Source organism: Haplochromis burtoni, unplaced genomic scaffold (assembly GCF_018398535.1).
Source record: "Haplochromis burtoni strain Fernald_Lab_line unplaced genomic scaffold, NCSU_Asbu1 Contig_222, whole genome shotgun sequence".
Lineage (NCBI taxonomy): Eukaryota > Metazoa > Chordata > Actinopteri > Cichliformes > Cichlidae > Haplochromis > Haplochromis burtoni.
Window position 1 is genome coordinate 249,857 of NW_024582583.1, and position 12,420 is coordinate 262,276.

Genomic DNA, 12,420 nt, shown 5'->3' on the forward strand with positions numbered 1-12,420 from the left:
ATGTCTAATGTCTGTGATGGGGGCGGAGTAAACTGGATCCTCACGCCGTGCCCAGTGAATGCTCGCGACACAGGGGAACATGTTCTGTCGGTGATACCTGCCTCGGTACAACACTGGTCACGTCACGGCTTATTCCCCGATACAAATCACAGACACAGTGTCCCAAAGTTGTTTGTTTTTAAACCGATTTTGCACAGAGACATTTTTTTGATGTATTGATATCAGTGTTGAATATTCTTACAGTGAAAATACCCCAACTATATGTAAAATAATGCCGGCCACTTGGTTATGGCGTTCCATGTACGCCCTGCCTGCTAGCATCGTGCACCCTGCTGTTATGTGCTGGATTGTCTCATCGTTACGCAGCCTGGGGTCTTGCCTGCTGTGATAGACCCCGGCCTCCATGGATCTGTGCTCAGAGCTTGCTCCTGTGCTGCTGTGATTAGTGCCTCTGTGCTCCTTTCAGTCCAGCCACAGAGAGGATCGATCGCTTCAAACGCACCGTCAGAGCGGTTCAGGCGCCGCTCTGCGTTCGTTTCACGTTCAGTCTGAGCTGCTGCAGCTTTTAGAAGAACACACCTGACTCGACGACCTGGGCTCAGCGTGGAAAAGCTGTCCACGCGTCTCTGCACTCAAAGACCTGGAATTATCATCAGACCCGGGTGGAGACGCAGCTCACCTGAGGGAATGCTGAGGCAAGAGCAGGCGAAGACCCCGATGAGCGCCGAGCAGCGGTGCGCACCGATGACCTGGAGCACCTGTGGCGGCTCGCGATGACCCCGCATCAGCCTGTAACCCCGCAACACAGATCAATCACCTTTACACCAAAGTGTTGACGATGACCTCTGACCTCCAGCAGACACAATGAGCAGGCGGACACAATCAGTGACTTCAATTTATTTTGCTCGTGTCATCATTAAAAACACAATTATTTTCAACAAGTTTGATTTTTAAACACGTGTCAAAGTGCAGCTCCAACACCTACGGAGGCCCATCACGGCCAAATATAAACTCCAGTCCATCCAGCCATTACTCTGCACCTTTACTGGCCCTGATGAGCTTCCGTACTGGCCTTTAAATCAAGTCCTGTGACACATCGAGTCCAAAATCTCTCGCTTCCTGTTCAAGTCTCTCTGTGATTGGACGGCGGGGGCATCGACCCGTTGTCAATCACAGCAGCGAGAATCAAACTGAGAGGATGTGTTCACCGCCAAGGAAACCCTGAACGCATCCTGAGGTCACACTGCACGTGCCTGGCTGTGAGGGGGCGGAGTCAGGACTCACGTTAGTAAGAACCCGCCAAGAGTTTGAATATTGCTAACCTACGATGCTACAGCGAGATCGTGCTTGTTCTACTTGACATCACTTCCTGCAGCGGCTACGGGCTCGCGCGTTAGGGTAAACGTAGCGCAGAGTTATTTAGTGTACGAACGAGTTAACGATGAGGAAAGTGCAAAACGCACTCTACTACGGAAGACTTTAAATGCCTAAATCAAGAAAAAGCTTCAGTTTTGTCTGCAGACACTTTTAATGTGTCAGTGTGATTTCAATCATCTGTACGTGTCTTTAGGACTCTCACAGCTGACAGCAAACATCGAATATCACGCCTGATTTAGTTCATTTGTTTTTAATGTGTCAGAATTAAAATATTTCTAGCACTTCCTGTTGCTGCAGGTTTCATTTCTCACTCTTTATAAAGTTTATTTGACATCTTAGTTCCTGAACTATCACTGAACACGCTCAAGGAACATGAAGTGAACCATCTACAAGTTATTTTCTAAACGGTGGCATTTTAAACCTTCCATATGGTAAGTATGGAATTCTAATGAATCTGTGGGAACGGATTAATTTAAGCATTAAACGTCCTCCGTACTTCCCGCAGCACCTCCAACTGAAACAAACTATGAGGAAAAACAAAGTGGCGACAGAAAGGTGAACTTGGACCTTTCGGTTAGTGTGTGACCCGGGAAGAAAAAAAGAAAAAGAAACGCTAGTGACGTGTGCACGTCGGCTACGCTAACGTGAGACCGCGACACCGAGGGAGAAAACACCAAACCCTATGCCACAACCAAAGGAAACGCGGGAAAGAAACAGCGGGTCACGACGCGTGAGGGCGAGCGGGTCGGCAACGAAGAAGAACGCAGGAAGTCTACGCAGCAGTAGAAAAATACACATTACAAAGGTGAGAGCGAGCGGGCAGCCATTTTGGCGATGAAGTTAGAGGAAAGTAAGTGCCCGTAAAGCTACGTCAGCAGGCATTGGTCGGACAAGTCGTCACAGACGGCATGACAGAAACGCCTCGCTGCTGCCGCTGACAGACATGGAAGGTTACGCTGCATCAAGCATCGACACCGGTGCTGGTGACAAATACACAACTTCATTATTTTCAACAAAACAGCAACAACTACTCGTCTTCCTCTGAAGAAGCTCCGCCTCTGTGCCGACGACTCCTCCCGCCGTTACTACGACGCCACTTTGTCGTCCTTCTGCAAGAAAAACAGGAACAAACGCCAACGTTAAGACCGAGAGGCGACGGACTTTAAGGTCAGAAGGACGGGGCGGAACTCCAGCTCCTACTTCCTCAAGTCATGTGTTGGTCTGACAGGAGCCCTCTAACCCCGCCCCCTGAGCCTTTACTGTCTCGAAGTTAAAACACAATAACGTGACCTCACCCGGTACGCCGACAGGTCGGCGAACTCCCGGCCGGCCTGGTTTCCTCTGTATCCTCCCCTGTAGCCGCCACCACCTCCCTGCGGTGGCCCAAAGGAGCCGCGGCTGGCCGGGCGACCCCGCCCACCGCGATAACCTGTGCCGCCGCGGCCACGGTAGCCCTGACGTCCTCGGCTCTGACGCAGAGGGATGCCGAAGGTTTCAGCGTTCATCCGCCGCTCCTCCGCCCACGTTTGCCTCCGCTCCCTGCAAGAGAAACAAGCGGCGGTGAGCGAGAGACGCGGCACGCTACAAACAGGAAGTGGTCGGGGCTATGGTTAAAGCGACTCACCTCGGGAACCCCGACCCTCCGGACCGCTCGCTCGTCTTCCTGCCGGACAGAAAACATTTCCATTGTTAGTGACCGCGCCCCCTTCAGTGTACAGAAGCCACGCCCACACTGAGAGCTCTCGTACCTCATGTCATCGCAGGAGATGTTGTCGAAGAATGACTTGGACTTGTCGTAGTAGCAGTTGGGCCCGAGCGGGTCGCACTCGTCATCGGCGTTGCTCTCGCTATTCTGAGTCTCCACGCCAGAGTCGCCTTTATCCTCGCCGTTGAGTGCCTTCTCGTCTGCGAGGCGAACAACAGAAACGGGACATGCTCAGACGAACGTTACGCTTAACGCTGCATTTCAGCCCACCGTTGGTGACCTCACCTCGGAGCTTCAGCTTGCTCTGGAACTCGCGCTCCAGCTCCTCCTTGTTGAACTGCGCGTTGGCGCTCTCGAAGTCAAAGTCCTTCTCGAACTTCATTGGGCCGTCACGGCGCACATTGAAGCGTCCTCTGCCGCGGTGACCGCCTCCTCTGCCGCGTCTGTTAGACGGAGCACCCGCGGCAGCTGAAGAATAGAGGGAGGACGAGGAGGACATTAGTTACCGTGGTAACTAGAGGGGGAGACACGAGGACGTGAACTGAGGTACATCCACGATGACGGACGACCTCGCAGCACTTCGAGGTAATGTCACATGTTAGCAATCACACATGCAGGTAACAGGAAGTCAGGTGACACTCAACTGACTTCCAGTTACCTGATAGGACACCGTGAGGATGGACGTCACGCTCCGATTGGCTCATACTGTAAACACAGAGCGGTATGTGTGGTGCCGACGCCGCATCTACAGCCTCACCTCTCCTCGTGTCCACGCTCTCCTGCGAGTGCTGCGCCTTCTGGCTGCTCTGTCCTGAGGAGGCTGTGCGGCCATGGGCGGGGCTTCGGCGTCCCAGGCCAGGAGCCGGTGCAGTAGTGGTGGTGGCTGAGGGGGCGGCGCTGGCTGCCTGATCCAGGACTGGACTCTTCCTCAGAGGGTCCAGGTTACCTGGGCTGGTTCGACCTGCAGAACCGGGGAAAGGTCACAGTTAGTGCGGCGCTACTCGATCATCAATGATCACGCCGAGAGAAAGTCATATCAGAGAAACTGAGCAGGGCGTGTAGGTGTTCCTCACTTCCTGCTTCAGCACTGCAGGAGGACAGGAAGTGACTCATACAACTCTTCAGCATCACACGGTGGTGAAGCAGCGCAGGAATTTGTGCCGACCTTTGAAGTCATTTAACACAAAGTAAAGATTGCACAATAAAGCAAAAACACTAAAAGGCGAACTGCGATGGGTCCATGACACGATCACGTGAAACAAACATTTGCAGTAACAGTAAAGGCGAAATTCTCGCTGCGTCTCTGCTGCAATCGGAATTTCTTATAACAACTGGCGAGCAGACAACGCGCTGCGAGCGGCAGCTTCAACATCACAGCTGACTTTTAATCCTCTGGACCGCGTGGAGGTCATGTGGAGCAGGAAATGAAGGCCTTGATGGCTCAGTCACGCCAACGCCACAAACCACCCCTGCTCGCTTCCTGTGGCATGAGTTACGTGGCACAAGGGTCACAGACAGACCCTCAACCAGGGCTGGGCCATATTATACCGTTCACGGTAATACCGGTATAATGTTAGGCAACGATAGGAAAATGAAATATCGCGATAGAATGAGTAAAACGCGCATGCGCAGTGCCTTTGTTTTCATACGCACATGGCCGATTGTTGAGTGAAACAGATGAACCAGAATTGGTTTGTAAAAATGGTGCAACTTCAGTGATGTGGAACTGGTTTGGTGTTTGTCCGTCAGATACACGACAAAGCACATTTTTTTGCAGAACATGCAAGCGGCTCTAGTCGGACTAAGATGCTCTTAAATCTGGGAGTAATCTGGGTCCTAAACTCCGTATCCTTCAGGTCAAACGAACACTGCAGCATCACTAGAGTTAAAAACTGTCTAAATTCTTTCATCTTTAATAAAACGATCAGCATTGCTGCTTTACCAGGTGTAACTATGAAGTTTAACTTCCAGGCATCCATGAAAACAAAATTATTACATTTAACGGAGTTAGAAGTTAGCAGGAAGCTAGCGGAAGTTAGCTCGCTAGTTTCGCTAGTTACCTAAGCATGATATAGCATGTTCTGACTGAGAGATTTCTGAAAAAATTCAAACGTACAGCTCTGCTATCACTTCCAACATAAATGAAGACAGGAAACTAAACAGCAGTGACGTTTGTAGGGTTACTGAAGTTGGGCTAGCTGGTATATAATGATGTGCTACGTGATCGCTAGCGACACAGCTATGTTAGCATAACATAAACAGGGAAGCTGGAGGACGAACACTAACACTTTTCCACTTATAAAAGTTAACGTGAGTTCCTGATGGTTAGAGACAAATGCAATCGCATGGCAGGATGCTGTAAACGGACCAAACTTCAGTCAGGAGAACAACTGAGATAATCCATCCACAATACGAGGTTAGTCATTAATATACTGCAACAACATGGGAATAGAGCAGCTGCCAGAGAATTCAACATTAATGAATCAATGGTACAGAAGTGGAGGAAGCAAGAAGAATGAGTTTAATAAAGTTTGATTTATCTGACTGCTTTGTTTCGCTTAATGTGCCTTATAATCCCGTGCACCTTATGGTCCGAAAAATACGTACTGCACACTGCAGTTTAATGTTGCAAAGCACCTCTTTTTAACTTCAGTGGATATTATACATGGTTATGCTCAGGATATGTCAGCCCATTTCTACTGGAAATGCCTTTTGGTTAAACTTTCAGCAAGGAATTTGCATTTGCACTGTTACATTTTTATAAAGCTTTAATGTACATAAAAACCAGCTTCTTGTTTAAGTGAAAATAAATGGAAGGTTGTCTTTTTGCGCTAGTAATGTTGTGGAGTTGTATTTTGTCTCGCATCAATTATATCGTCAGTTATATCGTATCACAAATTTTCAAATATATATCGTGATAAATATTTTTGGCCATATCACCCTGATCTACCCTCAACCCTTGGATTTCATGCCCGGCGAGAACCCCACCCCCCTGCTTACCTGCAGCACCAAGCTGCGGCGACACCAACGGGCTGCTGTTGAACTGGCTGTAGGCGGGGACCGGAGCTCGGCTGAAGAGGCCGTAGGAACCGGCTGACTGGAATGGGGTTGGCGCCGTGGTGGACGAGGAGCTGGAGCTCATAGATGACTGCAGGAGGAGGAAGAAAGGTTAAAGGTCACATCAGCTCCTCGTTTCATTTCTCGCAGAAAACTGAAACAGGAAGCCTAATTTGTCCCTTTCACAGTAAAGGTCCTGTGACAGCAGAGGGGACAAATTAAAATAAAGCTCTCTCACACATAGCTCAGCTTACAGGAAGTGGTGGAAATAATATTTCAACATAAGATAGACTGGAAGTGGATCGGTCAGGACCCTCAGGTCAGAGGGGCCAAGTCCAATCAGACAGCCCACAGGCCAAACACGACCTTGCGTCCTCAGGACGGGCGTACCTGGACGATGGCAGGGTCCTGGGGCAGCGAGCAGGTGGGTTTGGGTGGCTCGCACACGGTCAGGTCCTTGATGTCGCTGCCTCTGAAGATGATGTACTCAAACGTGTCATCCCGAGGCGGAATTGGCCGGTCGGTGGGCCGGTCTTCAGTGCCGAACGAACGAACTGTCAGAGGAGGAAACAACGTGCTGCTAGAATCACAGGTCAAAGGGGAAACAGGGTTCAAACCACCCCTCTTAAATTCACCCTAATGGAGCACCAAATGCCAATTAGAGCAGAACAGTAGTCTAGGTGATGCCCCTACTACAGAGAGGAGAGCATTGGGTGACCTAGTTATTGATCGTCAGGCACCTAATGGAGGTCAGAGGAGCTGTGGTCTGAGCTGGGAGGAGACCGGACACATCTCCTCTCAGATCACCCGGAATACCTGCAGAGGGCTCTGGGAAATCTAAGGAAACACATATACATACAGCCCTCACTCTGGTGTGTGTTGTTTTGTTTTTTTGTTCCTGCTCTGTCACAGGTCACGTGACACCGTGCTTCACTCGCACAACATAACGCTTGGACATAGCACCACAAAACCACGCGATCCACTATACTACTTGTCCCGGCTCCGCCTGCACCGGTCTGTGACGTGCACTCAGTGACGTCAGAGAGTGCGGCGAGCAGGTGAGGCTGACCGGAAACGAGCCTGGTGTCGGCTTCCTCTACTGGCTAGCGTTAGCCGGTTAGGTGAATCACCTGTTACTCTACCTGCGCACAGAGAGCTGGTGTGAGCCGTCACAGCAGTTTAGCCTCCCTTTATCTGCTTGAACCCGAATAAGTCGGTGCAGTTTCATGCTAGCTCGGCAGAACACGCTTTTTGTGACGAATGTTAGCATGATAGTGTTAGCCAAGCTAACCGTGTTTTCCAATGGGTTTAGTTTAGCGTGCTAAGCTCGGCTAAAACTGCTAATCACCGTTGTTTACGCCCGCGCAGCCGCAACTCAGCAACACAAACAAAGCTTAAACCGAGCAAGAGCATATCCGCGAGCCCTCCACTCACGCGGCAGTGCTACCTTTAGCCAGCGCCACTGTCGAGTTCTCGGTGTCGATGGTGTAGAGGATGCCTTCGTAGCGGATCTCGGCCTTGGAGATCAGGCTGATCTTGCTGCCGAGGTAGGGGGTCCCGCCGCTCATGGTGCTGTCCGTGACTGGGAGCTTCTAGCAGAGAAACGGACAGGCGCCTTGTGTGAAGTACACGCGAAACAGAAACGATCCTTCGGGGGGGTCTGTGTGTGTTGACTCTACTGCGCTCCGCGGCTACAACATGGCTACCTGCTCCTCCATCTGAGGCTCTGAGCGCGGGGGCTAACGATACTACCCAGCATCGCGATATTTCACGGCTTCGTCAGCTGTAGATCTGAGGATGATAGAAGAGACGGCAGCTGCTGGCCCTCGTATGGAACAATAGAACTACTCTACCATAGCACCATACCAAACAACACGTTTAATTAAAGGGTCAATTTTGTTTTCTTGATTCTTTATTAATATTCTTTTATTTATTCACCATCCAATGTTTGTCTGAAGCCTGGTCAGTTTCCACCTTCTCCTGGGAGCTCTTCCCAAGTCAGATGTCTTTAACCTCTACGAAATATCCTCCCGAACTATCTCAGCTGCCTCCGAAGCTCCTCGCCCACCTCTAAAAAACGGAAGCTTTAGAGCTGGAAGCAGGAAGGACCGTGTGGCTCTGTTGAAGTGGTGGATTGTGACAGTTCACAGATGTAAACATGTGTGGAATAAAATTAGCAGGATTTATTGACCAGATTATTGAGAAATCTGATTGATAGATAGAATCTGATCAGGTTTCTCCTGGATCCTTTTGTTTTCTTTTACTCTACTTTTGTTTTTACGGGTTATATACGAAGCCTCTTTGTCCTCGTTGGCTGAATTGAACGGAACGGAACCTGTGTTCAAATAAAGTTTTGAGTGGCTGGACTCTGCCCTCACCTGCGAACTCACCTGTACACAAAGAGCTGCGGCTCTAATGGAAAATCTGCCTCTCCTATCTCTATGCTCGGAAGCGAGCCGGATCCTCGGCGCATGCGTACATTCTAAAATACGATTTGCACAACGGTCCAGCATCAAAGATGGCGGGAGCCTCCGACCCACTGGAGGACATGCTCTTCAATGAGGTGGACGAGAAGGCGGTAAGCGACCTGGTCGGTTCTCTGGAATCTCAGCTAGGCGACAGAAAGCCTCCCGCGCCTCCGTTTTCCGCCGGGAAACGAGACGCGGCTCCGTCGGCCGCGGGCCACTTCTCAGGGAAAGTGCGCGGAGCGGAGTCCGCGGAGCAGCCGCAACAAGGACATCCCAGAGCGGTGCTGACCCCGGAGCCCGCCGCAAGCGAGGCGCCGTCCGCCGCACCGCTGCCCTCGTCTACCTCCGCCGGGCCCGCGGGAGCCAGCCTGACCGCGGTCGGACCGCCTCCGCCCGCCGGTTCTCCGGGACCGGGACCTCTCGGCGCTCCGGCCGCCGGCGCTAGCTTTCCCCGGGCTGCGGTCCCGGGTCCGAGCGCTGCAGAGGCGGTCAGGAGCTCTCCCCCCGGACTGCAGAGCGTGAACGGCGGTACCGGAGCCGCCAAGTTGGTGAGCTCTCCCGGTGTTCCTGCGACCGCCGGGGCCGGCCCCGCGACTTCACAGCCCGGCTTCCCCGTACCTCAGCACTCCGGGGGCTCCCCCTCCGCGGGCCTGCAGAGGCTCCCCAGCCCGGCGGCCCAGAACGGGCTCGACCCGCAGGGCGGCCCGCCGGCAGCCCCCGCCGCCTCCGCCTCTCAGGTCGTGAACCACAACAACCCTCTCATGCACGCCAAGGTGCTCGTGCCCAGCCAGCCCGCCACCGGAAGCTCGGTCATACTGACCGGCACCCCCTCCCCGGTCCAGGCCCCCATCAGCCACCCTCAGACCGGGACCAGCACGTCACCCTCCCCCGGGGCTAAACCCGCAGTCAACGGGGTGTCCCAGCCCGCCGTGGCCGTGGTGAGGCCGCCCGGACCGGCCGTGGTGGCCACCTCCATCCCGCAGCAGAGACCCGGGCTGGTGGCCGCCACCACCCGGGTCGCTACTTCGCAACCTTCGCTGGCTGTCCGGCCCCAGCAGCAGACCACCATCCAGCTGCCCCAGGGCTTCACCATGCCCCAAGGTGAGGGGACACACACACACACACACACACACACACACACACACACACACACACACACACATCAGGTGACCCACAGTCTCCCAGCTGATCTGTGAGCCGATCAGTGATCAATCGTCCCTTTGAGGAGGACCTGATTCTGTTCAGTAACTGATCTGCTGAGAGCTGGCAGCCTCTAATGGAAGGCTATCGATGAAGTGATCAGCTGCTGATCAGTTTATGACTGATTAATCGACTAATCTGAACGTTTCATAGTTGCAGCTTTGAGGTTTTTGTTGTGTGAATGTTAAATCAATAATCTGATCAGCAGGCAGATTGTCAGACTGAGGTTGGCTCTGTTTGAGTTCCTGCTCCTGCTGTGTGAGCCACAGCGACCACAGCAGTGATCAATAAAGGATTCTGATCAGTGGACTAGCTCGAGTCTCCAGCTCCTCGGGGTCATGTGACCATATTCAGCAGATTGTTGAGAACGATTGATTGTGTGGGTTGGTCAAAGGTGAGAGCTGAGACAGGAAGTGAAGAGTCAGGTGTTGCGTTCAGGCGTAGTAAGTGCTCAGTTTACAGTAAATGTCCTGACCTGCCCCCCCCCTCCTCCCCCTGCAGGTATGGTTCTGGTCCGGACTGAGACGGGTCAGCTGGTCATGGTCCCCCAGCAGGTCCTCGCTCAGGCTCAGGCCAAGACGCAGCAGAGCCAGGCGGTGACGAGCATCACGCAGAGGCCCGCCACGCCAACGGCCGCCACCACCATCCGGGTGAGCACTGCCCCCACGGTAAGCTCCGCCCACACAATGCAGGTGCGAGAGTTTTTTACTTCACATTTAATTTTTGTTTCACTGTCATACTCCCAATCTGATGAGCTTGACCAATCACAGGCAAGTTCTTCAGTAGGGGTGGGTTTCAATAATCAATAATCAATTCTAGCTTGAATGAGGCGATATCGATTCATTCAAATCCTGAATCGATTTTTAAATATATTGATTTTGCCCGAAACGCCAGAATCTCAGGTTAAACCTCATAACATTTCTACAACCACCAAACAGCTAAAACAGTAAATGCGAGCAGGAACACGATTCTGCACAGAGACGTAAACACAAAGGGCAGACCCCCCGACGCATCAGAATCAGTCAGCTGTCGGCGTTTAGCCCCAACGGCGTGCCCGTGTACGTGCCATCAGGTGAGAAAGCCGACAGCTCACAGATTCTGATGCGTCGGGGGGTCCGCGCTTTGTGTTTACGTCCTTTTTTGGGCTCGATTCTGAAGCGGTAGTTTGGTCTCTCCAACCAAACTTCACTGAACCAGCTGCAGATCCAAACTCCGCGTCACATAAACATCGTCATGGATTCACTCTGACTTTGGATGTTTTGCTTCCACCACGAGAAAGCCACGCTTCCTGCACAGCTCTCTCTCTGTACTTCAAGAACAGTTTCCCCTCTATAAATCTGTTTTCTGCATTATTGTGCACCAGTCACCCGTTGTTCACAGCGCTGTCGGCCGCTGTGCTTTATTTGATTTAATTTAACTGACCTCTGACAAGGAAGCGTAATTTCTGCTGTTCAATACTGAACAAATGTAAACTTTTTAAAATGCTGTGTCTCTAATCCTGTAACTTTGCTTCACTTCAGCAGCATCAGGTCATGTTTATATGTTGATTCATGGTTTTCTTCTGTGTTTGATCGACTGCAGAATATTTTAAGGTTGTCTGCTATAAAACGCCAGAACAGGAAAATCTCCTTCATGTGTTTCTGTGTTGCTCACTTACTTTGACACAAAGGCCTCTGCTGTGATGCTCACACCTCTGATAAAGTCTGACAAGCTGTAAAAATATGAATATGTGCTGATAAATGATCAGAATTATAATATTTCTGACTGTCTGAGACAAAATTTCCCTGATTCGAATCGATCAAATCGGGACCTCGTGAATCAGAATCGATACCCAGCCCTACTTTTCAGTTTATTTACTGCTGCAGCCAGAACAGAGGCCAAAGGAGGCCAAAGGAGGCCAAAGGAGGGGGAACAGCTAAGCTGTAGAGCCTCTTTACTTCACTATGCAATACTTTTTGTTAACAGTCAGCGGTGCAATAGACTTCAATGCCCTTGTATTCTTATTCTATTTATTCTTTTTATCCCTTTCGTATATTTTCTTTACATATGTGTGTATAGATAATCTTCTGCTCACGTTCTGTAACTTCTGTCGGTGTTGCTATTGGAAACCGAATCTCCCAGAGGAACCCACCCGAGGGATTAATAAAGTTTATCTTATGTTAGAAGTCAAGCCCCTCCCCTTTTAAAGATCTGGGGAGGGGCTTTAATGAATTAAAAAGGAAGTCCTTCTGTAGTGCTTGTTTGTGATTGGTGGAACTGATGTTACCTGATGGTGCGGTTTGTTTTTTCCCCTCCTCCCTGCTGTCGGCAGGCACCGGGCACCCCTCAGACCGTCCGCCTGGCCACACCTACTCAGACCAGAATGATTCAGCCTCCCTCCACGACTGCCGCAGTGCAGGTGTGTTTCCTGCTGGCAGCACGTCATGTGACACCTGATGGTTATTTTAAGCCTCTTTTCCACCAGTCTCTAACGCTCCATTAACAGTACCGCCTCAGCATGCGTGGGGTTGTACCTGTTACTAATCAGGTTGTAGTAACAGGTACCCACAGGTACCACACGGCTGTGGGTCAAACTGTGTGGTCGCCAGTGTTGGGGAGTAACGGAATACATGT

General features: G+C 51.4%; 2 protein-coding genes across 4 annotated transcripts in view; one reads left to right on the plus strand and one right to left on the minus strand.

Annotated features, from left to right (window-relative positions):
• Positions 1-881: 881 nt before the first annotated feature.
• On the minus strand, positions 882-7,867 carry lsm14aa (LSM14A mRNA processing body assembly factor a). Its single transcript, XM_005936915.3, has 9 exons — positions 7,587-7,867; positions 6,530-6,693; positions 6,083-6,230; positions 3,840-4,043; positions 3,368-3,550; positions 3,126-3,282; positions 3,002-3,040; positions 2,673-2,916; positions 882-2,486 (listed from the first exon to the last, which is right to left on the minus strand). Exons 1-9 carry the CDS (start codon positions 7,705-7,707, stop codon positions 2,463-2,465), a joined length of 1,284 nt encoding a protein of 427 aa, XP_005936977.1. The 5' UTR covers positions 7,708-7,867; the 3' UTR covers positions 882-2,462.
• Positions 7,868-8,105: 238 nt separating this feature from the next.
• The window catches only part of LOC102289231 (transcription initiation factor TFIID subunit 4), a 20,122-nt gene continuing 15,807 nt past the window's right edge, over positions 8,106-12,420 (plus strand). Inside the window, exons 1-3 of one of the 3 annotated variants that reach the window (XM_005936913.2) lie at positions 8,106-9,708; positions 10,309-10,475; positions 12,119-12,205. In XM_005936913.2, coding sequence (XP_005936975.1) covers positions 8,658-9,708; positions 10,309-10,475; positions 12,119-12,205 — 1,305 coding nt within the window. In that variant the 5' untranslated portion in view covers positions 8,106-8,657. The remainder of the gene's footprint in view (positions 9,709-10,308; positions 10,476-12,118; positions 12,206-12,420) is intronic. The other 2 variants (XM_042226678.1, XM_005936914.2) reach the window with 2 other exon arrangements.